A 26,486-nucleotide genomic window follows, 5' to 3' on the forward strand; every position below is an offset into this window, starting at 1 on the left:
TTACAGTGTTTTGTGTACCAAGTATTGTGGGATGTGTGTACAACTCGGTCTCTTGTCTTCAAAATATATAAATATGTACAACTATAACATTTCGTCTTACATATAACGCCACATGCATTCAGCTTTCCACCAGGGCTGTGCTGGAAACCCATTTTGTTGAGGTTGCTGGTTCAGGTAGACATTGTGACACGACTGAAGTATAAAGCTTTGTTACCAAATGTTTTATCGACAATATGGAAACATTTGGATTTGAGCTGTAGAAAAAGGTGAGCCCATAAATTTAGATTAAAACGCATGATGACTTCGTATTCTGTCTTCCGATCTGGTCACCCAATTTCCTACGAATTGAATAATATTCTAAAGGCAGTAGGCCATAGATCATCGATGCAGTTTGTCTGCATGGAAATAAAAGGCCGGTTGACTGAACAGCAGCAACGAGAGCTCTTTCTCCAACGAAGCGACAGGACACGGCTGATTCTCTGGCTGCTCAAACATGAATCCCCGTAGGCTCTCTTTGTTTTTGTGCCGCTATCTTCATGGTTTTTGTGCATATGTTGAGTGACAGCATTGAATACTTCTGACCCTTCTCGTCCTGCCGGACTATAACTGATTCTGACTTCAGTCGGCATTTGTCCTGTTGAACTCTGCATCTCATATGCAGCTGCACATCAAAACCAGACATCAAGAGCCTCAGGTGTATTCGGTTCAGTGCCTGAGAGTGCTTGATTTTCTGAAAGTCTACCTCTGTTAACGCCATTGTGGTAAGATGTTTTTTCACTACTCCAATGAAAAAGTTGTTGCTGGTGATACATTTGGGATCTTTTAACAGACACCAGGATTGCGTTTATGCCCAGCGATTGCTTATGATCGACTATTGATTAATTACTGTTTTCTATGGTGTTTTTATTATAATATCTTTTATATGGCACATATTTTAGAGTTGCTGGAAGTAGTAAAGACATTTCAAAATAAGATTCCTGATGTATTTCAGCTTGCTTATAATTTAAAGCTTATAATTAAATTTTGAGTGAATTCACGTTCAACCAACAAGCAACATTGAGTTAGAGGAACTTAATAATTTGTAGAATAAACACAATGTTTTAAGTTGATTACTCAAAAAAAATTGAGTTGCTCCAACTAGCAGAGTTGTAGCCCTGGAAACAATTAGTATCAGTTCAAATCAACAGCTATCATAGCACACACTAACATAACTCATTTAACAGGTATATTTAATGAACAAGTAAGATATTACTTGTCGCTGGCATTAGCGCAGTCATTGCTTATAGAGTAAATGTAGAGTTGACCTTCTCTTCAGCACAAACTTTACAGAACGTTACAGAAACTTCTTTTAACAGCATTAAACACTAACAGCTCTTTCCCTTCACTAAAAACAAATAAACACTTTATTTCAACATTTATTCTCCTTATCCAGTCCTATGCAAAGCATGCTGGGAACTAGAAATCCTCTGCCTAATTTCCAAAGTTATCAAGACAATTTCATTAAGTTACTACAACCTAATTAAAAAAAAGCCAATTAACGCAGAAATTTTTGTTTAAATTACAGACGATTTTAAGCTGATGTAATGATCAACATTATTATGTCAACAGAACTCTATAAAATAATGTTTGCAACTTAAAAGGTTTAATTAAAACAATAAATTAGAATTTTTAACTTGCAACCATGCATTTATTTAAGTTGTGGTAAGCAGATCTATATCCAATCTCTTGTTGTCATGACAAAAATACAGTTTTTAAGCATGATCTGTCATCAAATTTAACTGTCTGCTCCAAAGATATCAATGGGATTTTTGTTTTTAAGACTATGCAATATTTTACTTTTAAATTTGATTATTAAATTTCTGTACCAATTCTAAATTAACATTGTACCTGAAAAAACAATTTGTTAATTTTTATTTCTGTTATATTGTATTTGTCCTATTGTTTGTATTTTGCTTTTTTCTTTTTTTTAATAACAGAAATGAGAAAACAGCACAATAACTTTATCGTGATATATGCCTAGTCCTGGCATGAAACTCTAGATGGCACAGGCTGACAGGGCCTTCTTAGCGTTAACTACTTGGCACAAGCTGATTGGCTGCAGTGTGACATCTGCAGCCAATGAGCTTACTGCTCACAACATTTAAATGGCTGTTTAGTGTTCACTGTAGCAGAGATCCTCTGAAACCCTCCACCTTCCCCAGCTCCACCTGTATAGATCTGCTATGGGTAATTTTATATATGCTATTTGTGCTCCAACTCTAGGTAATGTGCTGTAATTGGTGCCAAGACTGTGCTTTAGGTGTGGTATAAAGCATCCACTCAAATGTGCACCAAAATATTTTTCTCGCATTCACACACAGTTTTTACCTCTCAAATTGGGACAAAACTGAATGCAGAGACATTCTGGTGAACTTTGAAACTTTGTATGCACTGCAGATGGGCAGGGATGAACTAACTTAAACTTTTAAACAAATAGTTTAAACTATGCCATTGGTGACTATTCATTGGGAAACCTAATGGCCAAATAAAATTAATGATATTAATGATTAATTTTTATCACCTTCAAATTGACTCTTTCATCAGGCCATTCCCTACGGTTTACCCTGGGAAGCAAGGCAGTGCCTGATCGCTCTTTCTGCCGACTCTTTTCAAAGTTTTAGGTGCTTCTTCATGCAGGACTAACAGGAGGCAGCCCTCCTCCTCTAATCCCACTTTTTAAATGAAGAAAGGAGGGAAAAACCCTTCTGAATTCCCAATGGAGGTGAAGTGACGGACTGAATAGACTTCAGTGCCCGGTCGATGCCCTTCTAAGAGCTTGTTCTGTGTGCGTTTTATGGTCTCGCCTCTCCTTGGCTTTGTGTTGTAATGTGCAGCTCTAAAAAGAACCGTGCCCAAACGCAGGTTATGAACTCATCAGGGTCGCCAGGGTTACCATGCATGTAGAAGTTTTGTCTTTCCTGTTTTTGTTTTTTTCTTTTTAAATCGACCTCTCACTAGGTTGTAAAAAGTCCTATTCTGTAGAGTCTTTGAATAGGTTGGCACAGAGTAAGAGGGTGGCGTCAGAATCCTAAAGCAGAAAAATGTTGGTTTTACCCTAGTAGTAATTTAGCAAACATCCCTGAAGTGAGTGCATTCATCTTTCAGCATTTCTGCCCTTACAAAGAAGTATACTTAAAAATATACATGAACTTTACTTATGTATTAAAGTCCACCTGTGGTGAAAATCAAGTTTTTAATGTTGTTTATATGTCTATATGGTGTTTTTAACATGCTTTAAGACAAACCATGTGCAAATTCATAATTCAACACCATTGCTGAGTATTTTCTCTTTAAAACTGCAGTGATCTAAAGACAGTCTCAAACCGCGGTTTGAAATCGCTGGTGTTTCTGACGTCACAAACTACCTTGTAACCAATCACGTCAATGTGTGGGCGGGCTTTAGCATATCATTAACTGACCGCACAAGGGAGTCTCAAAAGAAGGTTATCCTGGTATATATTTCTGTTGATATGAAAAATCGTGTAGATTTAGCAATATGGCGGGTGTATGATGAATATTACGATGTTATGATGAACTATATGCCTTTCTCCACTGATGTTCTGAGTTGTTCAAAGCGTTTGTAAGGAGACTGATTGTTAGAAGACACGTGAATGTGAACATGGTTTGTGTAACGATAGCAACACATTATTAGCTGTTTGATAACGTAGTCAAACAAAACGCTAATCATATTAATTACCGTTATATGTCCAGTGTTGTAAAGAGCGATAGCATTGTGCAGCGTTTACCTCAGAAAGTTGACCGAGTGGATCTCTGAGCTCGTGCCAGTGAGTGGAGGCGGGGCTAATTATCATATTCATAGATCTGTGTATATTAAATTAAGCAAGGGTGTAGAGTTACATTCAAGCTATTTTAAGGCATTAAGATTTTTTTTTTTTTTTTTTTTTACTTGTTCATTAATTTTTTTAAATATGTAATTTGGTGATCAAAATGAGTTTTAAGGGATAAAATTGACTACAGGGGCAGGGTGACTTTAAGTATACTAATATTAATGTAGTAGTAGTATACTTGTAAGTGTTCTGTAAGTAAGGACATTTTCTTTAACATTTTAACACCACTCACTGGACATTTCATTTTTCGAACTGCTGCTATACTTACAACAACCAAGATGATATAAAACGTAGCCAGATTCATGTTCATACGTTTTGGATAACAATTCATTTCTGAACTACCGCGATACGTACAACAACTAACATAATAAAAGCCAGATTCACTTTCATCTTTTCGTGCCTTTTGCTTTGAAAGTGTCACAAAACGTGAAAGTCAAAGTAATATCATTTTGCAGACATTTTTCCAGTGGGTCTGGGGTCTGTCAGTGTGGTAGAGCTTCACTGCGAGAGACGATAGCACAGAATATAAATGTTTTCTCTTCAGATGTTAACTCAATCTAATCATTTACTTGCATGGAGAAAATGCACGATCTGATGAAGAGAAAGTAAATGAAAAGCATAAGGGATGAGTGTTCTTGTCAACTTGTATTCTCTCATATCCTGTCATTTTCTCCTCTTTACTCCCCTCATTCTTTCCTCTCCTCTTCACCCCTCCATCCCCCTTTCTCTCTTTTCTCTCTCTCTGTTTAATCCAGATTTCTGCTGTAATCCCTTCATTTCATGTCAGGATCAGCCATCACATACAGAGGCTTAAACACCCTCTGCAGATGTGGTGAATCTGCTGTCTGTAAAACTCACACCCAGGGCCGGCCCTCACATTTTGGATTTTTAAAAGGGGTCATCACTACCTTCGGTTTCACCTAACCACCCCCATCCTACACTGACCTTATTGTAAAGTTTTACCAGATTATCATCCTCAGTTCTGTGGTGAACGTGATTTCACAGAGTGCAACATCTTTGTTGATCCTTGAACAACATTTCAGTCAACCAATCAGATTTGAGAGACAAGTTTACGGTTTATCTCAAGTTTAGGATTACAACCAGGGTTAGTGCTTCTGTTCTTCACCTATCAGTTCCCTCTGATTTCAGGGATAAGTTATGGGTAGGGTTAGGTTTAGGGCTAAATTTACAGACAGGAATGTTGTTCCAGGATCTACAAAATATGTTGGCCTTGAAACATGTTTTACTTGGCAAAATCACAGTGAGCCTTACACAGTATATGTTTCAAGATATAAATCTGAAGATATATTTACTTGAGCAAACTTTAAACTCGTTTAATCTTGTTAACCATTGCTTAATTAAAAATTAAATTAATAAAACATTAAGAATAATAATAATAACAGAAAATATTCTCTTTTCTGATCTGGGCTTTAGTCCAGGATAAAATGCAAAAATATGTGTAAACAAATATTATGAAAAAAGGCACCTTTAATTATTTCAGTATTTGGTGGTGTTTGATAAACGCCAGAGCGAATACAAAAATCTGAATGGCTGTTTGAAAACATATAAATACTGTTTGACTCTTTTCTTCTCCGTGTCAATCTGGGATCAGGTGCATAAACAGCCGCTAAGTTAAGACTGTGTCTTAATAAAGGGGACCTATCATGCAAAACTGACTTTTATATTGTTTTTGAATATAATTGTGTACACAACCTCCCTGCTGTGGTAAAACCCATCCACTCTGTTTGTTATTTTCCCCATAAATCTGAAAGAGTGTCTCAAAACGAGCCGTTCAGGAATGTGCTGCAGTGTGACGCCACATCGGAACAGGCCCCGCCCACGACTGGTGAATGAATCTATCCTATTAGCATAGCTCCTCCCCCAAGTGAGCTGTACCATGTTTATCATTTAACAGCAGCATTTAAGAGAGAAATGTATTCTTATTAAAGCTACTGAAGTTATTTAATCAAGAGCAGTGAGCGATTTTCTGTTTTTCTTGTTTTTTGATTCATATCAACAGCAGATACAGCAGTAGGTACTGTATATTACACTGCTGTCACTTTAATACACAGATCTAATGTACACATGCAATTTCTTTCCCAGCTGTTTACGTTCACAGACATAACCGACTGTGTTTATGTGAACTTTGTGTGTTTTTGACAAACACAATAAGAAATCCATATATCAGAAGTTTAAACTGTTATGGCTTTAAAACGCATGCAGATAATAAACTTTCGTGATGACAAAGAACTGAGCGTGGCCGCGATACAGATGATAATCAAAAATAAACAGACGGCAGAGTATCTGAGGCACAAGCTATTAAAGCTCAGCCCTCTTCTGGAAAGCGGGGCGGGGAGCAGCAGCTCATTTGCATTTAAAGACACATACGCGAAAACATGTCTTTGCTTCTACTTAAAATAGGCATTTACAACATGGTATAATAAATGATCTGTGGGGTATTTTGAGCTGAAACTTCACAGACACATTCTGGAGACACCAAAGACTTGCATCTTGTAAAAAGGGGCATATTAGGTCCCCTTTAAGATCTAGTCAGACCAACTATCAAATTAGACCAACTATCATCATTTTTTTTTTGAAAAAACGTTACATAAAAACGTAGATTGACCTAATTTAATAACGAAAAGTAAGACTTGTTAGCCCTAACTAACTGCCAGCTGGTCATATTAGATCTTGAGACACAGTTTTAACATAATGGCTGTGTTTATGTGACTGACCCAATATGCCTTTTGTTTTTCTGAAATGTGCCGCTTTCAGTGGTATCAGGTTGTAATTTTTACGTTAAATGTGCAAAAGTTCTGATACGATTTATCTTCGTTTCATTTTTTTCATCACAAAACCCAGCAGTTTTAACGGGTGTGTAGACTTTTTATATCCACTGTAGGGCTCATTATATGCTGTAAATATATTTGACTGTAGAATTTCATCAATAACAAATCAGAATATGAAATATTACTAATCTAGAATAAATACTGCTGAAATATGCAATTTGAGTAACAGCTGTGCTATTCCTCATAACAGTGCAGCACTCATAATGGATATGTATATGTACAATATAGCACAAGATTTTGTATTTTACTGCTTAAGTAAATCTCTGTAACACAGAAGCAAATAAACTTGTGTGTTGCTGCTTCTCTGACGGACAGCTGCAGTGTCTTACCTGTTCCAGCAGATGGCAGTGTGTTGTTCTCATATGTGTGTGTGTGCTTTAGGTGACCATTCTACGAGGAAAGGGCGGCTTCGGCTTCACCATCTGCTCTGACTCGCCTGTTCGTATACAAGCAGTCGATCCAGGCAAGAACTGCTCTATGTGTTTGGTGTGTGTGTGTGTGTGTGTGTCTGTGTGTGTGTGTGTGTGTCTGTGTGTGTGTGTGTGTGTGTCTGTGTGTGTCTGTGTCTGTGTGTGTCTGTGTCTGTGTGTCTGTGTGTGTGTGTCTGTGTGTCTGTGTGTGTGTCTGTGTGTGTGTCTGTGTGTGTGTCTGTGTGTGTGTCTGTGTGTGTGTCTGTGTGTGTCTGTGTGTGTCTGTGTGTGTCTGTGTGTGTTTGTGTGCCAGAGGATGTTGCTGAACTGAAGGCTGGGAATGTGTGGTATTTCTGAGTCATGGATTATTAAGCATCACGGTCAATCATGGGTCACTGTGTGTGTGAGTTTTAGGCTACATGATTCACAGCTGATTAAAACTCACTGTTATGTCATCATTTAAAGCGTCAGAATATCACCTGTGTCATGTGAGGGTCTGTCAGGTCATACGCGTCACAACTGATTAAAACTCACTGTTATGTCATATATATATATATATATATATATATATATATATATATATATATATATAACTTTGCCTTTGCCCCTGTCTGCCCTTGGTGACTATTCTCAATAAAGCTGCAAATGGATCCCCGCTCTGCCGTCCCATCATTACAGAAGACTTCGCCAACACATGGATCCAGCGGCTTTCCTGAAGAACAATGGCCCGGTAGGAACATCGCACAATTGTTATTAGGACTCACGCAGGGCACACGATCGATAGAGGATTATATCACAGAATATTTGAACATTGCTTATTGGTCAGATCTGCCGGACTGCGTGCTCATAGACTTTTTCTGTGAGGGCATCAATCAGCCACTTAAAAAACAACTCATTCGTGAGGGACCCCGTTCATCTTTAAGTCTGTTTTTGGATTATGCTTTATTGACTGTTGGCTCTCCATTTACTGTGGGTGTCGTGGAGAAATGCGACACTTCATCCATTCACGTAATGGCCGCCGCGCCAGATGACGCTCACAAAATGGCGGCCACCATAATAACAACACCAAGTCAAGTCAGCGCTGATTATCCTGAACCAAGTCAAGTCACAGTTGACCTCCGTGAGCCAAGTCACGTCTCCTCTGATCTTCCAGAACAACGTCATGTCCCCGCTGTTCTTCTAGAGTCACGTTACGTCTCTGGATCTGTTTGGGAGCAGGGTGGGTTGCGTTCCAGTGTGGCTGATCCACCGCTGACTTCAGCACGAGCGGCTGGCATTCCTAAGCCTCCGCCGGCCGCTTCGCACTCAAGCCCGCTGGCCGCTACGCCCTCAAGCTCGTCGGTTGCAACGCCCTCAAGCTCGCCGGTTGCTACGCCCTCAAGCTCGCCGGTTGCTACGCCCTCAAGCTCGCCGGTTGCTACGCCCTCAAGCTCGCCGGTTGCTACGCCCTCAAGCTCGCCGGTTGCTACGCCCTCAAGCTCGCCGGTTGCTACGCCCTCAAGCTCGCCGGTTGCGACGCACTCAACCTCTCGGGATGCTATGGACAAGATGGCTGCTTTGCCAGTGCCCACGGGCAAGATGGCCGCCCCGCCAGTGTCTGGGAACATAGGGGTCGTCCCAGCCAGTGAGTCCGCTCCACCCCGTGAGCCCGCTGCAGCGCCCACCGAGGAGGTAGGCACAGAGCCACCGCCTCAACCATTCAAACGGAGGAGGAGGAGGAAGAAGGCTTCCTCCAGCCCTCAAGGCCCGGAGGCCTTCCCAGAGCCCGCTGTAGGCCCGGAAGCCATCCCAGAGCCCGCTGTAGGCCCGGAGGCCGTCCCAGAGCAGCCCGCTGCCATCCCAGAGCAGTCCGCTGCCGTCCCAGAGCAGTCCGCTGCCGTCCCAGAGCAGTCCGCTGCCGTCCCAGAGCAGCCCGCTGCCGTCCCAGAGCAGTCCGCTGCCGTCCCAGAGCAATCCGCTCTTCCTGATACAGCCACGGAGGCCGGCACCGAGCTCCTCGCCCTGCCGGCGCCACCCGAGCTCCTCGCCCTGCCGGCGCCACCCGAGCTCCTCGCCCTGCCGGCGCCACCCGAGCTCCTCGCCCTGCCGGCGCCACCCGAGCTCCTCGCCCTGCCGGCGCCACCCGAGCTCCTTACCCACGAAACCGCCACGGCCTCCGTTGAATTCCCCAAGAACTTTTTTGGGGGGGGCCATATACCTGAGGGTGGGGAGCTTGTGGGTGGGGACCCTGCACGGCCGCGATCATCAGCGGCCTCCGAATTGCTTGAGCTTGCGGGTGGGGACCTTACACGCCCACGGTCTTCAACCGCCTGTGAACTGCTGTGGCCGGCTACGGACCATGACCTGCCGTGGGTGCCCAAGCCACCTGACCCGCCGTGGCTGCCCGTGGCACCTGACCCGCCGTGGCTGCCCGTGGCACCTGACCCGCCGTGGCTGCCCGTGGCACCTGACCCGCCGTGGCTGCCCGTGGCACCTGACCCGCCGTGGCTGCCCGTGGCACCTGACCCCCCGTGGCTGCCCGAGTTCCTGGACCTGCATTGGAGACCCCGTTCCCGTCTGCCAACAGGTCTCCAATGTACCCACCCCCCCTCCCTATCTGTGCCATTTACGCCGCGAGGACGCGCCTTCCGGAAGGGGGGCGTTATGTCACGATCACTGTCTGTTCCTGTCAGTTCCTGGACTCCACTTCCCATAATCCTCCCTTCCAATCACATGCACCAATCACCAATTGCCACACACACCTGCAGATCATTACCTGGACTATTTAAGACACACACACACACACACCCTTTGCGAAGTCTTGATTTGCCCCGGTGATCAACTCTGAGCGTTTTCTTGTGGACTGTTTACCCTGTTACCGTTGGATTGTTTATTCGTTGTGATTCTCTGCTGCCTGCCCTGAACCTTGCCTGTGTACTGGACTGTGATTGTTTGCTGCCTGCCCTGATCTCCGCCTGTGACCCGATACAGTTTGTCTGCTGCCTGCCTCGACCATTGCCTGTCCCGTTTATGTCTTTGCCTTTGCCCCTGTCTGCCTTGGTGACTATTCTCAATAAAGCTGCAAATGGATCCCCGCTCTGCCGTCCCATCATTACATATATATATGTATATATATATATATATATATATATATGTGTTTGTGTGTGTCCAAATGTCCCTACAAAGATGGCAATATTCAAAATCCTTGTCCCTGTGGGGACATTTTTCGGTCCCCATGAGGAAAACAGCTTATAAATCATATTAAGTGATGTTTTTTGAAAATGTGAAAATGCAGAAAGTTTCTGTGATGGGTAGAGTTTATGGTTAGGGGACAGAATATACAGTTTATACAGTATAAAAATCATTATGCTCATGGAAACCCAACATGTGTGTTTCTTCTCTCAGGTGGTCCGGCGGATCAGGCTGGTTTGCAGCAGTTGGACACTGTTTTGCAGTTAAACGGTCAGACTGTCAAACACTGGAAGTGTGTAGAACTCGCACATGCTATTAGGTACATGTAACACTATAACACATTACCACCTCAGGTGTGCATTATTTTCTAATAATTCAACAGCCTATCATCAATTATTCGTTACACAATGATTTAAAATGTACTTTAAAGTCAATGTTTTAATTTGAAATTATTACACTTTTTAAAAGTGCTTTTAAGTGTGTTATGAAACAGTCATGAGAGTGTACTTAAGGCTTTTCAATTCATTAATATATTATCTGCAAGTAGTAAAATGTTTTCATAAATATACTTTTAAGATTTGAAGTACACCAGAAGCGCACATTCAAAACAATTAAGCTCACTTCTTTTTAGCAAGGTGAAACCTGTTAAAGGTGTTTACACTATCTTACATGTTTGATTATTAAGTCATGCACAAAAACGCTCTCAATGATCATGACTCAGCTCTTCTTTGTGTTTGCTTCTCTTCCTTCTTTTGTTCTTGTATCTCTCACTCGCTCCAGAAACAGTCTAAGTGAGATCACAGTGGTAGTTTGGCGTACGGGACCCTCTGCTAAGTCCAACTTTGAGGGGCTGATCCATCATCCTTCTTACAAGTCTTCTAACTACTATGATACTCCAGTTTCCCCGGCTAAAAGCAAGAGGGGGGACAAAACGCCACTGCCACCGCCTCTGCCCGCTCACCGAACCAGCCGTAGGGTTGTAGTCAACGGCTCAGACAGGCTGTGCGGTGGAGGGAGTGGAGCGGGAATCCTGTGGGGAGAACGGAGGAGTGCAGTGGACGGCAAGACCGGCACTCAGACGCTCAGAGGGACGCGTGTGAAAGCGTCAAACGGGGACGATTATATCATCCTGTCACCTATTAACCCTGGAAGCCAGGTAGAGCGAAGCCTTGTCCATCAGTAGGGTGTCTCAACGCTGCTTAATGTCTCAATATGATGTGAAAATGTGAGCAGACATGAGATTTCCAGTTGTTAAATGTGTAGGTGAACTGCTCTGAAGTAGTTTCTAAACCTACAACAGCTTAGAAGTTATCATGAGGACTCCTAAATCACAATCTGAGGCATGGTGGAGAGAATACCAGCGTTCCTTACAATCTTCAGCATATCACAAAATCAAAATTGTTCCCATGCTTCCTTTTTTGTTTAATATCTTGTTTCTTTATTTGTAAGTAGTCTTTAGTCTTTTTAAAACCCATTTAAATATCCTTCACACTGTAGACAGATGCTGTACCTACAGTAATGCTACCCAAAATTTTAAATGATTCTTACATCCAAGTGTTCTCAAGAAATGCCAAGCAATGCCAAGTCTGTCATCATCAAAACTGAAACACAAGAAAACCTGTGTTTTATTTTTTTAATCTTAACACGTTTAGTACACGTTGAGTATGTGGGGTTTCAGTATGTTCTAAATGTATTTGTATGCAGATTTTACACTCAGTTAGTGAATGAGACCCACTGTTTCCATTGACAAATGTCTTTGTAACCAACCATGTATCAGGAAACCTACTATTACAGGAAACCTGTGTTTTCAATTAAATCCATATATAACACAACATAATATGTTACACATCAAAGAAGTACGAAAAGTTTCCATTTGTTATAATGAAGTGACCATAAGGCCTGTGACACACCGCACACGTAAGCAGCACCAAACCGATCTCGCTTACATGCTGCTTGTGTATTGTGTGAAAAAGGCTTAATATTGTAATAACCTTCTTGATCTTGATTCAGTGAGAACTGCACAGAATATCTTAACATGTACTTTGTCTCAGTGTACTTGACTTTTCTACATTTTCAGGTACTGGGCTCTGTCTATGGAGACAACCACAGAACATTAGGTAAGTTCCCTAATGACTGTTTTCTAGTGCATTTTCTGTTCATGGTGTGGTGAAGTGGTTAAGGCTCAGGGTTTGGAAAGTTACTAGTTTGAGCCCTACAAAAAGTGAGATGCAAGGCCTCACCATTGTGCTCTTGAGTAAGACGCTTAAAGGATTAGTTCACTTCAGAATTAAAATGTCCTGATAATTTACTCACCCCCATGTCATCCAAGATGTTCATGTCTTTTTTTCTTCAGTCAAAAAGAAATGAAGGTTTTTGAGGAAAACATTCCAGGATTTTTCTCCATATAGTGGACTTCACTGGGGTTCAACGGGTTGAAGGTCCAAATGTCAGTTTCAGTGCAGCTTCAAAGAGCTCTACATGATCCCAGACGAGGAATAAGAGTCTTATCTAGAGAAACCATCGGCCGTTTTCTAAAAAAAAATAAAATTTATATACTTTTTAACCACAAATGCTCGTCTTGCACTGCTCTGTGATGCTCCACGCATTACGTAATCATGTTGGAAAGGTCACGCGTGACGTAGGCAGAAGTACCAATCCAGTGTCTGCAAAGAGAACATGCAAAGACTAAGTCAAACGGCCTTTACAAAAAAGGTAAAACAACGATGTTGAATGACTTTGAAGTTGGAGGAGAAAATGAGATGGAGTTTTTCGCCCTACCGCGGTACTTCCGTCTACGTCACGCGTGACCTTTCCAACGTGATTACGTAATGTGTGGAGCATCACAGAGCAGTGCAAGACGAGCATTTGTGGTTAAAAAGTATATAAATTTTATTTTTTTTAGAAAATGGCCGATGGTTTCTCTAGATAAGACTCTTATTCCTCGTCTGGGATCATGTAGAGCTCTTTGAAGCTGAAACTGACATTTGGACCTTCAACCCGTTGAACCCCAGTGAAGTCCACTATATGGAGAAAAATCCTGGAATGTTTTCCTCAAAAACCTTCATTTCTTTTCGACTGAAGAAAGAAAGACATAAACCTCTTGGATGACATGGAGGTGAGTAAATTATCAGGATATTTTCATTCTGAAGTGAACTAATCCTTTAAGCAGGATAATGTAGATCTATTTGACACATTAGATTGCAAAAAAGAGAGACATGTTCAATGATGTGACATGATGCCCAGGTTCCTGCTGCAGGAAGAATACCAAGAACCATTTCAATCATAGAGGAGGCTGGAATACTGTCCTAATGGTTTTACTGGGGCACAGCAGTACTTCACTGGGGCTCGTGTCCTGGTAAAAAGGGACTAGCGATGTCCCAGTTATAAGTGTGTTGCAAAATCTGTATCTGACTAAAATCTCACCTACAGTCTTTACTTTCTACCAGCTGGCCGGATGTACCCCACACCTCAGACGTCTGTTCCAGCCCCTCCGGCTGCTGGTTCCCAGTCGGCGCCTGGACTGGCAAGCAGAACGTGCTTTCTGCGTCGCTCTGGCAACAGCAAATCCAAAACACAGCAAAGCGGACATTACCAACAGCCAACTACCAACTCAAACTTTGCCAACTATCAGAACTGCACCATTGTGAGGTCACACGTGCCTCATGCCAACTATGGTACCTACGTTAAAGTGACACCTAAAATCCTTATCTTCCCCATCTTTGTGCAGGTAAATCTTCCTTATCTTCATCATAAGATCTACTGAGCTCCAGTAGTGATCTCTTCTGAGATTCTTGTAACATAACATAAATAAAGTCCCTTTAAGACAAGTCATTTCACTCGGCAGCCATCTTAGAAACGCCTCTCGGGCATTCAAGTGCAGCTCCTATCTCTTTAAATGGGGAAACATCAAATTCTCCAAAGCTGTTCACCAAGCTTTCAATTAAATTTATATTTGAAATCACCAATGAAATCTGACAACAACTGTCTCAAATTTTGTTTCTAAATGCTCGAATCATGACAAAAACTGCATTTTTCAGGTTGGATAAGAAGGCGGGACTTATTCCGCCATATTACGTGTTACACTTTCTTCCATTCATAATATATGATACAAAATTATATTATTTTATCATATTATGAGTGTGCCATCTTTATATATGAAGTGTTTGATAATACTACAGATAGCAGGTTGTCGGTGGGTTTTGCTGCTAACAGGGAACGTTCTCAGAACTTTGAGAGAACCTTGCCAGAACATTAGCCAAAGTTATGTACAAATGTTTTTCCAGTAGAATGTTTGTTAAACACTATCTGGTTTTTAATATTGCTCTCAAAACTTTAGCACAGAAACATTATTTTTTTACATTGTTTATACCACGTTTTTTTCTGAAGTGTTTTGGTTACAATTTTTAAATGTTACTACTTGTTTCAGAATGTTCAGAGAATATTCGAAAGTAACGTTCCCACAATGTTTGCAGATTTATAAAATGGAATGTTCCCTTAATGATTGCATAACATGAATTTAAAATGATTTATTATAAACTATTTTGAAGGATCAGAGAAATAATGTTTTCATAACTTAACTGGAACATCAGCAAAACGTTCTTAGACCATAATTTTGTTAGCTGGGTGGTCCAGATTTCAAACACAGTTTTTGCATGTAACAGTGTACTAGTTTAGAGAATAGTGTGGTAAGATGTTTGCTGTGTGGGTTGAGTACTCTATAAAAAGCAGTACTGCTAGTTCAGCACTTTCTTCAGTCATGTAGTTAATAGCAGTGAATATTATATAAGTTGTTAAGCCAAAGTTGGCTTACCTTATAAACTGTTCCAGAGTCTGTTTCTTTCTTTTCTGAAGCCTGTAGATCTGTGTAGCCCGACTAGATCTCTGGTGATCTCTGAAGAAATGATTCTGCACGAGAGCAAGCACTTCTCTATTAAGGTAAGAGATACTCTGCATATATTGTGAATGTGGATTTATGGCATTTCACCCTTCAGTGTGAAGTTTTATAACTTTATTAATGTGGGGTCAGTTTTTTTTTTTTTTTTTTTATTTTTTATTCTTGCCTGAATTAAGTTTTTGATGTAGAAATTACATTTGTTTTTTCTTTCTTACTTCACCGCAGAATCATTTTTATCAGTGTATCACTGCCATTTCAAACAGAAATGAACAAGATTTGTAAACTAATTCACTTTGAGGTTTGTATCACATGACCAGCTCCATATGTGTGGCTTTTCTGATGTAGTAAACTTGCTCAGAAGCTCACCTGATACAGCATTACTCTCGTGATGTGAAGCTGTCGTGAAACACGAGTCATGATAAAAGAGCTCAAAGACTTGTAGAAGCAAGATAACATGGCATGTTGCTTCAGCAATTGCATTTTTATGTCACAGTTGCTTTTGTTAACACTATCGGGTGGGTTTAGGGTTTAGTGTAGGTGTATATTATTTTAAAATGCAATGGAGCATTAACCTTTTAGTGCCACTCACCGGACATTTCACTTTAAACTGTTGTGAAATGTGAAAGATGAGAATTATCATTTTGCAGAAATGTCGCCACAGGCACGTTTTTTCTAATGAGCCTGGGTTGGTGAAAAGATATCCATCTTGGGATAAATTTGGACCAACTATTTTTGGGCTAAATAAGACCGTGACGGGCCGACCTGATTTATTCTTGCACACTGGAAGCTTGTTTTAACATGCCGTTACTTTCTTACTTTCCAGTTCAAGCACTGGCTGCATGTGTCACATGTACCTGACTCCAACTGTTCTTCTGAAACGTCTGTGTTTGATCCATTTCTGCTGAACTCTCTCACTGTCGCTCTCTGTTTTTAGGTAATAATCTTTATATACTCAGATCTGATGTTGGTGACCAGAGAGGATGAACTGGGACGATGTAATGTCCTTCAAAACCCGCTGTACCTCAGACAGCTGCAGCTGCAGGATGGTGAGTGACGACTGCATACATTCACAAAATACAAAAATCAGTGTTCACATCCGTGTTCTCAGAGTCCCAAGTCCCACCCTTTAAGCCAGCATCCATTTATGCCACTGTCAATTTCTTTTTAGGCAAAAAATAAATAAAAAAATAAAAAAATACAGCTCATTTAACATGCCCTATTTTATACTCTTTTCAGCAATATCACTAAGATCATTCATGAAATGGCAAAAATAGAAAAGATCACACCATTATAAAACCACTGCTTTGCCCAATATATATTATTGCAATTAATCAAATCAATAATAGGTTAAATTAATTGATAAATCATTCAAAAGAAATAGTCAATTGTTAGATTGTCTGGGATGATTTTTTGCTCGGATTGTTGCTGTGTCTTTGCTCCGGAGACGTAGCAGAGCTATAAATTTAATGTTTGTGTAGATGTCTCAACTAATTTAGTGAGATCAGTGTGTGTGTGATCATGTGACAGGATGACCGTCACAGCGTAGCTGAAGAACCTGCAGGTGTCTCACAGACTGTCTCCTCTGATCAGTCCCTCTGATAACTGTTGAAATAATGGCATTAGAGAATATGAAATATTTGATCAATCATGTTGGTTTTATATTAGTGAAGATTGGAATAGTCATGTATGTACTGTATTGTTGAAATAAGTAAAAAAAAACAAAAAAACAACACAATAGCACTTTAATGTTATATTATTGCAAGATGCAATCTTCTGTGAACGATGTATTAAATGAAGAGAACCTACATCTGATCATGATGCGTTGGTGGAAAGTGAGAAAGGCACAGATTGTGTCATAATTATACAGCTCATACAAACAAAAAGTATAGAACTCTAAAATGAAATTAAAATAAATGAAATATGTTTAACTGAATAAATTGTAAAATAACAGAATGTACTGATGTAAAATATAAGCTTTGGAGGCAAAGGGAGCCGTAAAAGAATGTCATAGTTCACCCAAATATGAAGATTCTGTAAAACGAGGACTGGATGTTAATGTTACATTTTGAATGGATGGATGGATGAGTGGATGGGTGGATCAATGGAAGAATGAATGAAAGGTGGGTGGATGGATGAGTGGATGAGTGGATGAGTGGATGGATGAGTGAGTGGATATGTGGATGAGTGGATGGGTGGATTGATAGTGTGACATGTAACCTCACAGAAATGGCTATTGATTCTTATTCTGAGTTGTTTCCAGTAGAGTTATCAAAAGTACCGACTTCGAATCTGTACTGAAATTTAAAAAATGTGATGCTTTGAGCTCTGATGAGAGGATTCATAAACGCCTCTGATTGGCCATTGAGTTGACATGCTCATCAGAGATGTCTGTGATTGGCTACAATGATTAACGCACAGAAGTGTTTGAATTTGAAAGCAGTTTGAAAACGGGCTTCTATCAGTGGACCGGTCCGTGATAGACGCCTGCTTTCAAACGCTCCCGTGTGTATCTGTGTAAGCACTCGGTGAAGAGAGTCATTGATGACTGTTTATAACGTTTTTGAAGCATTGATCATTGAAGCCAATCACAGACATATCTGATGAGCACATCAACACAACACGAACGTACTGAGCTCTCAGAAACCTCAGGGCTCAATAAGGCTTTATAAAACGCACAGGTCTGAGGGACGGAGCAAACAGCCACGATCAGAGAAGGCTGTCAACCACTGAGTGACCGAGAGCTCCTGAGAGAGGACAGAGAGACAACGTGATGGGCAGCTGGTCAGGTGACCTGAAAATCAAACACGCATATCTTGGATAGTGTGAGGGTGGAGAATATGGTGTGAACTCCAAACACAGTGTGTGTATATATATATATGAATTTGTTGTATGCTTTCTGAGAACTGTTGGGAGTGAAATGCTTTTTGCACTTTGAAGGGCACTGGAAGTGAAGGGTACAGCAGAAGAAGTGAGTTCACTCCTTTTGAAAAAAATGATTTTTATCTAATTCTCATTGACCAGCTGACCAATTAAGACCAATTAGTGGAAGGTTGGTCACCAACACCATTAGGATAAAAACATACATTTTATTCAAATGAGGTGTTACAAAATTAATAAAACCTACAACAGTTTCCACCAAATCTAATATTTTGTATGATATTATATATATTATTATTACTTTACCACATGAAGAGACAGTACAGTGTTACAACAGTCTTTTATCAAAGTAACATTGTTCTCCCTTCAGAGTACTCGCTTCAAGTGCACTTCCCTTACGGGTGAATCGGACAGGGATCCTCAGGTCCTCTGTCCTGCAGAGTTTAGCTCCAGCCCTGTCATGTTGAAAAATGTTGCCTTTCTTAAATAATTTTATGACCTTATCATGTTTGTTTCCTCAGATCACAGCGAAGATCTGCAATTCTACTTGATCCACATGACAGAGGTGAGTTACAGAAATATGTTCAGAATATACAACTAATTTAAAAAAAAGTTTTGTTTATATGTTTGAGGGTGATAATAAACAAACATTTCTGTCCCTTAGTATGATTTTCACAACCCAGGCTTATTGGAAATATACAAGACTCTGGCTACATTTCTGCAGAACTGCAAAAACAAACACATGCAAATACAATTGACTGCAGTTTCTAGCTGAAATGAACACTAGTGGCAGTAAACACCAACAATTATTTTTTTTATTCTTTTACACAAATTATGATTACAAGGGCAGATTACTTAGACTTAGTTAGTTACTTAGACAATTTTTTTTCCATCGATGTCCATCCATCGCAGTGGCTGCGGCTTCATCCCATGACGTATCGAGGAGTTTAAGGTCGGCTATGAAAGTGCGGCTCCAGGTGATACAGGGGCAGCCACGTCTGCGTTTACCGCCTGGTGGGATCCAGTTCATTGCCACTTGAGGCAGGCGCTGCCGCGGGAAGCGGAAGATATGCCCGCCAAACGGAGCTGGCGTTCCGCAACTATGATGTCCAGCCTGTCAAATCCACTCCGTCGCTGCACCACTTTATTTGGGATTTGGTCAGTATAGGGTATCTCAAGGATACAACGGAGGCATTGATGATGAAAACCGTTTACCTTATTCCAAACGAGAGCCGACATGCTCCAGGTTTCACTGGCATAGAGGACAGTTGACAGAACAATAGAGTCATACAGTCGAAATTTGACGTTGATGGAAATGTCACGCCCTGTTTACGCCCTGGGGTGTGATGATGACAGTCATGCACCCCATTGGGCCGACTAAGCATGGACTTTGTGGCTACTTTTTGCTGCGGATCATCTTCCACAAGTAATGCCACATCGTCCGCAAAGTCCAGGTTGGCCAAGCGGTCATGGTCAGTCCAAGGGATGCCAGCCCCAACATAATCAGTTGACTTTCTCATAATGAAGTCCATCACTATGACAAACAGCATGAGGGACAGAATACATCCTTGTCGGACACCCTTTTGATGTCAAAAAAATCTGTTCGGCCCGATTCGGTCTTAATGCAGCATGATGACAGAAGATAAAGATCTTTAAATCTGATATTCCGATATTCGACACATTGTTCAATGATGTTTCTGAGGGTGAAGATCTGGTCGCAGCATGATCGTCCAGCACAAAAACCCGCTTGTTGTACTCGGAGTTGTCAACGAAGTTGTAAACTGCTGACAAAGGCAGATTATCGATTAATAAAGACTAATTTTGGCGCGGATCCTTGCACAAATACTATGCTATGACCTGAAAGTGCTTTTAACATAGTGCATGATTTATAAATACATTTTAATGTTTGTATCACGTAACCAGCTCCATATGTTTGGCTTTTCTGATGTAGTAAACTTGCTCTGGTACAGCATTGCTCTTGTGATGTGAAACGCTCGGGTACGAGTCCCGTGAAACACGAGTCACGATAAAAGATCTCAAAGACTTGATGAAGCAAGCTAAATTGGCATGGTTGCTTCAGCAAATGCATTTTTTTTTTTTTTTTTATCACACATTTACTTTTGTTAACACTATTGGTTAGGTTTAGTGTATGTGCTACATTTTTTTTTTTTTTTTTTTAAATGTGACACAAATGTGGTACTACAACCAATGTAATGTTGCCAGATGGACATTTTTCCACTGGACATTTTAGCAATAGAGAAGCAAGAAGCAATAGAGGCCTAATATAGTTTTGCAGAAATGTTGCCATAGGCATTTTTTTCCACATGAGCCTGGGTTGCAGATGTTTTAGTATAACTTTTTTAAAAAACAAATTAATATGTTGGCTATGTTAAATTGTATGGCATTAATCTTACTCCTCTATAAATCACGGCAAAACTTAAAAATAGTGTCTGAAAAGTTGTACATAAATAAAAACATTTACATTTTGTACAATTGTATGTGCTAGAGCCACACAAATACGTACACATACTAATGACATCTCATTGGAAATGCAAATTGTTTAAAAATGTAATTCAGAATTTATCTAATGTACAAAATCACAGCTTTAATACAATTGCAAACATAGAATCAATGCAATACAAGTGTTTTCATTTGGAATATACGACACCCTTACAATTACACCTCTAATTACACAGCTCTAAAAAAAATAATAATAGCATCCCTTTAGACTTGAGACCATGATTGTGAATCATTGCTAGTGATGTAATTACTAGCTCACTGTTGATCATAAATTCCAGAAACAGGGTTGAGAACCGCTGATTTATTAGATCGATCAGGGATGTGTTTCATGGAGCCAACTATGGTCCAACACAATTCAACAGGACCTGCGACCATAGCTGGCTAACGATGCTTTTGGGAAACACACCTCAGGGCATCTGTTGTGATGTGTGATGGATACTAGCAGGCTCCATCCTTGAGTAATATAATGCAGGAATAATTCGATTCTTCTTTCTTATGTGTCTCGATGGACACTCGTAGTAGCTGGAGATGTCACTTGCCAGAAACCCGCCCAACTAAGAGAAAAACAATCTCATTAGAGGAATATCTTTTGTGTCTGCATGTTTTTCTCCCACTCCCGTCTTCCTTGAGCAATCCGTGTCCAAGTATATGCCATCTCTCTTTCTTTTGACAAGTATAATGACACTGAGTCTGCATTGAGGTGCTGACTAGCAGATTCGTATGTAGAAACAAGGGCACTTTCTTACTAGAGAGTTTAATTTTTTTGTTTGGTATGAAAGTGGATTTCCAGTCTCTGGTGTACATTAGCCCAACTTTGCTTGAACTCTGGTGCCGTCCACACTTGGTATGAAAACCATTTGTCCTAACATGCAAAAGTAGGGTGACAACCTGGTTATTGCTCTGTTGCAGGACGTAGATGTGATTTTATGGGACAGTGCGGGACACATGGTAAATTTACTACTATTATACAATGTAAATATTGATTTACATCAGTCTTGCCATCACGTTGGATGATAACATGTTTTAAATCACCAATAAGCTTTGTTAATTGTGACCGGCTCTGTGATTGGCACTAAATTTGTACAGGTTCGTTTGATACAATATAATTTTGTACAATGAAATAGTTGTTTTCATTGATGTGCAATCTTTACATATGTTAACATCTAAAAAAAAATGTGTTTTAGGGTTTCATGACACTTTAACAACAGCAACAGACTGTAAAATATATAGAGATATTTAACATGAAGGTATATTGATGCGCATTGATAATAAAATGACTGCTTTTTTGCTCACTTTGAGGAGCAAAAGAGGATTTGAGGATACTCGACTGTTTTGGTCTTCAAAGTGAGCAGAAAAAAGGTTCATCAGGGAGAAAAGGGTCATTACTAATTAGTGGGAGAAAGTCCTAATGGTCATTAACAGCTTTTATATCTTGCCACATGTTACAGGAGTTTCAATATGCCTTTTATACTTGTGCTTTGTCTCTCTTGATCTAAAGGCTTCAACCTGTTCTTTACACAGAAAGTGTACCTTCCCATCATAGCTTCTGGTTAGGGAAAACTTTAATGGTTTTTGTTAAAAAATGTCATCATTTGTTCGTTTCACCTATTTATATACAATGGCAGCCTTGCACGAAAGAAACGTCCTCTTGCACACACTAACCAAACATACATTCAAAGACACACACAAAAAATGATTTAAAAAAAAGGTTTTAAAAAAAAGAAAAAGAAAAGAACAAATAAACACAAAGCAATTGCAATAGTTATTTTAAAGAGGACCTATAATGCCCATTTTCACAAGATGTAATATAAGTCTCTGGTGTCTCCAGAATGTGTCTGTGAAGTTTCAGCTCAAAATACCCCACAGATCATTTATTATAGCTTGTCAAATTTGCCCCTATTTGGGTGTGAGCAAAAACACGCCATTTTTGTGTGTGTCCCTTTAAATGCAAATGAGCTGCTGCTCCCGCCCCCTTTCCAGAAGAGGGCGGAGCTTTAACAGCTCACGCTTCGGTCGCTCAACAACAACAAAGTTGGAGAATCTCACGCAGCCAAAATGAGGATTGTCAGTAACGGTGTTCAGCCTTACATTGTTCAAACCGGAGTCGACACTGATGGAGAGACTCAGGAAGAAGTTACAACTTTTAGAATGAAACTGGACGTTTCTGAATGGTTAGTGGATAAATTTATGTAGTTGCTGTGGAGTTGATTCAACTCATCGACTAGCATGTGCCGTCATGTTAATCTTTTGTGCAAATCCAGCGTTGAATTGACCCTCGTTTGTGAATCTGGCGTAAAATGACGGCATGTCAACAACACTCTACTACAGCAACTCTTCCTCTTCTCTAAAGCAGCCCAACATGGCCCCGCCCCCTTTGTTGTGTGTTCTCGGGGGCGGGGTTTATGTAAATTTTAGAGTTAGTGATGTCACCAACCTGGGAAGAAGCTCGTTGTAGTCCCTACCAGCCATTTGTTGTAGTCCTTAAATTGCGAATTCTGTAAAAGAAAATATCTCCTTTGCATTGAACTTTGAGCGTCGTAACTTTGCAGATGTTGTTTATGCTCAAACAGCAACATTACACACTAACTAAAGTTAAAAAAGTGAAATCATAATAAACCACCCCTTTAAAGTACTCATTACTAGTCAAGTAAAGAAAGAAACTGAGATAAATGTGTCATTACAGGCTGATATTGCAAAGCATTTTTAAGATAAGCTGCTGTTAATCCTAACTAAGATGTTTAAATAAATATATGTCTCATGACGGCTCTCAGAGTGTTTGGCATGATAATGGATATGACAATGTTGAGATGTTTGGTCTTGGTGGAATAGGTCTGCTACGCTGCTGCTTCTGTTATTTCTGCTGCTGCTGCAGAGCAAGTACAGGACTTGCTACTGCCAACACACACGACACACAGCTGAGAGCAAGACGTGCTGCTGCTGTACAATATAGCATACATGAATTACCCGTAGCAGATCTATACAGGTGGAGCTGGGGAAGGTGGAGGGTTTCTGAAAGCGCTGCAGCTGCTACAGCAAATGCTGAACAAGTATTTGAATGTTGAGCAGCGAGCTCATTGGCTACTGATACAGCAGGAACCAATCAGCTGTGCCCTATAGAGAATGATGTGATTGCGAGCAGATTGAGTTAAAGACCTGTCAGCCTGTGCCATCTAGAGTTTCATGAGAGAACTTTGTATTTCAATGAAAATCAGGCCTGGTAGCTTTGGGTGCCTTTGTCAATCAACTGCAAAATAGTTTGTTACTTTTGCCTGTAAATTTGTAAGATCCTTCTTTAACAGCCTTCAAATAAACCCAGGCTGTGATATCTAAAGAGTTTGTCATGAGTCTGATTACATAATCAGAAAGATCATCAGATGAAAATGTGCTCTGGTTTCCTCTGACATGGACTGCAGATGTTTGAATGGAAACACATTTACATCAGCTGGGCTAGTCATTTGCCTCTCAAGGCCTGGAAAATGTGTGCATGCAGGCAGCGAGTGGGAGCGCCTCATCCCCACCCCCTGCTGGTCCAGAGCGCCTGTGTGTCTGCGCTGATCCCGTCACACCAGCCTGACCGCTGAGGATCTGCAGACGGGAGGTAAGACGCATCCTATTGGTTTTCACGTGTCGAGGACCTGTTTTCTCAGGAAAAATGTGGACTGCTGACTGTGTGGAGGTTGATTTGGTTTACAGTTCAGAAATGGGAGCAATTTCTGTGCAGTTTCTGTGGCGTTTGATTAGGTCTGATTATTGTGAGTGATATGTAGTGTGACAGATGACATGGTTTATGTTGTTATTTTATATTTGTAAGCACTGTTAGTTTATGCTATTTTATGTACAGCACTTTGGTCCATTTTTATGGTTTTAAAAGTGCTTTGTAAATAAATATGAGTTGAGTATTAATGCATTTGTAAAATCTAGACTTAACATTTTTCACCAAACCTTTATTATGTTAGTGAAAAGACCCAGAAGTGGTTTTGTTTTTGGAGTGGGCTGTACTCAGAAGATCTGAGCAAACACACACCCTTAAGGATGATAAGTATTATGATAACGATAAAGTTGTAGTTCAAAAAAATTTTCTAAATATAAAAGAATAGCAGCTGTAACTATATGGAATCACTTTCAGAACATTTTTTCCCCCCAACTGGTTAACGATAAAAATAATGACATCCAATCAGAACCCACCGTACTTTCAAGAGTTGGAGCATTTAAAGTGTAAATAAAGATAGTCGTTTCTAACCTATTGTGACGTATATTTAAGTGAAACAGTCTGTGGGGAATTGATTGGATGGTTGTGGTTTGCTATTGGTGGATCTCATGTGAGTGACAGGTTGCCCCGCCCTCGTCATCAGAGAAGAGATGCTGCAAGAGGGAGAAGATATTCTGATTCAAGATTACCTGGAACATGAATAAAAAATAAAATAAAAAAAAATGATGTGCACAGTAAATCGTTTATAATAAATACTTCAATATTCCAGTATTGATGTCATGGTGATCTTAAGGGTTAAACATGTTCCAGGGCTCTTTTGCTTTTCTCTGTGCTTTGCTCAGAAGCATTAGTCTAATAAATGAAGGCCACAATCGCTGGACACCCCACATGTGTGCTGGCAAGAAGTCGGGATATTTTATCATCAGGCATTGGAGTCATAGCTGAGTTGAAGCGCAGTAAGAGTGAGAGTGCAGGAGTGACATCGGATATAAAATAAATTTACTAATTATCTCAGTGTAATTAGCTAAATTACATCATTAAATTGCAGGACACCCAGTAGTGTGACTGTAGCTCAGCTGTTTGTAGAGATCTAGTATCAAATGCTTCATTGCTGTTTTTTATGTTTTACATTCAAGCTAAATGAAGAACTTTTTTGGTGCATCCTGGGTGATCGAGGAGGCGTTGGCATTTAATCTTACTGGTTGATGTAATAACTAATATGCAGAAAATAAATAAATAAATAAATAGTGAGTAGCTTGACCAACATTGATGCACTCGTTCATTCTCAACATGAAGCCCTTTGTGACTGAAAGTAACAGATTTTGAGGTTCTGATTGCTGAGCGGTGAAAGGCAACAGTCCACAGCTCTGCAGCGTCAGTTAATGGTGGTCATAAATGTAATCTTGGTAAGATGAGTGTTTGACAGCATCAATTATTCATTGTGTTCTGAGACTGTAATCCATCCATAACATCTAAGCATAGTTCGATAAACAGCTCTATTCTCCTGGGCATCTTTTTGCAGTTCAGTCAGCCTTTAGTGCACTGATATATTACAGATGCCTCTGTTTTTTTTTTGGTTTTTTTTTGCTTGGTTGTGTTTTCAGGGAAGTGTGTGGTTATTAGATTCTATGGCCCTTGTCAGCAAATTTGCCAGGTTGATGGTTGCCATCTGCTGTGCTGTAGAGTCTTCTCTGCTCCGCTTGGAATGTTATGAGAACCCTTTACCCCCTGTTTGATCCCATAGGCTTCGAAAGTTTGTCATTTTGGGAAATATATGAGACTGATAATCATATTACATAATATTCTGCTTTGGACACACTAAAACGCTGTTACAAAACCTAGTGAGCTACACTCTAAAAAATCCTGGGTGAAAACCAACACAATTTGGGTTATTTGGCAACCCAGCGCAGGGTCAAAATTGGACAAACCCAGCGTTGGGTTGTTTTTACCCAGCTGGATGGGTTAAATGTTGGACCCAACATGCTGGGTTGTCTTATTGAACTCAATTGTTGATTAAAAATTACTATATTGCTGGCTTAAAATGAACCAAAATAGGCTGAAAAGTAAAATCACACACAGAATTACTTGAGTAACAACACAGGCAACAGTAATAATCAAAAGGTGAACATTTATTAATAAGCAAGAACACCCAGCAGGAATGTACAAAAA

General features: G+C 40.3%; 2 protein-coding genes across 3 annotated transcripts in view; one reads left to right on the forward strand and one right to left on the reverse strand.

Annotated features, from left to right (window-relative positions):
- Nucleotides 1–7,786: 7,786 nt before the first annotated feature.
- On the reverse strand, nt 7,787–10,234 carry LOC127512997 (uncharacterized PE-PGRS family protein PE_PGRS46-like). Of its 2 annotated transcripts, none has more exons than XM_051894426.1 (2): nt 8,673–10,234; nt 7,787–8,576 (listed from the first exon to the last, which is right to left on the reverse strand). In XM_051894426.1, exon 1 carries the CDS (start codon nt 9,837–9,839, stop codon nt 8,886–8,888), a length of 954 nt encoding a protein of 317 aa, XP_051750386.1. In that variant the 5' UTR covers nt 9,840–10,234; the 3' UTR covers nt 7,787–8,576; nt 8,673–8,885. The 2 variants fall into 2 exon arrangements, with proteins under 2 accessions (XP_051750386.1, XP_051750385.1); XM_051894425.1 differs by having other exon boundaries at nt 7,787–8,624.
- Nucleotides 10,235–15,161: 4,927 nt separating this feature from the next.
- The window catches only part of rgs3a (regulator of G protein signaling 3a), an 89,272-nt gene continuing 77,947 nt past the window's right edge, over nt 15,162–26,486 (forward strand). The window contains exons 1-3 of the mRNA XM_051894415.1: nt 15,162–15,252; nt 16,146–16,257; nt 18,610–18,653. Coding sequence (XP_051750375.1) covers nt 15,217–15,252; nt 16,146–16,257; nt 18,610–18,653 — 192 coding nt within the window. The 5' untranslated portion in view covers nt 15,162–15,216. The remainder of the gene's footprint in view (nt 15,253–16,145; nt 16,258–18,609; nt 18,654–26,486) is intronic.

Source organism: Ctenopharyngodon idella, chromosome 5 (genome assembly GCF_019924925.1).
Source record: "Ctenopharyngodon idella isolate HZGC_01 chromosome 5, HZGC01, whole genome shotgun sequence".
Classification (NCBI taxonomy): Eukaryota; Metazoa; Chordata; class Actinopteri; order Cypriniformes; family Xenocyprididae; genus Ctenopharyngodon; species Ctenopharyngodon idella.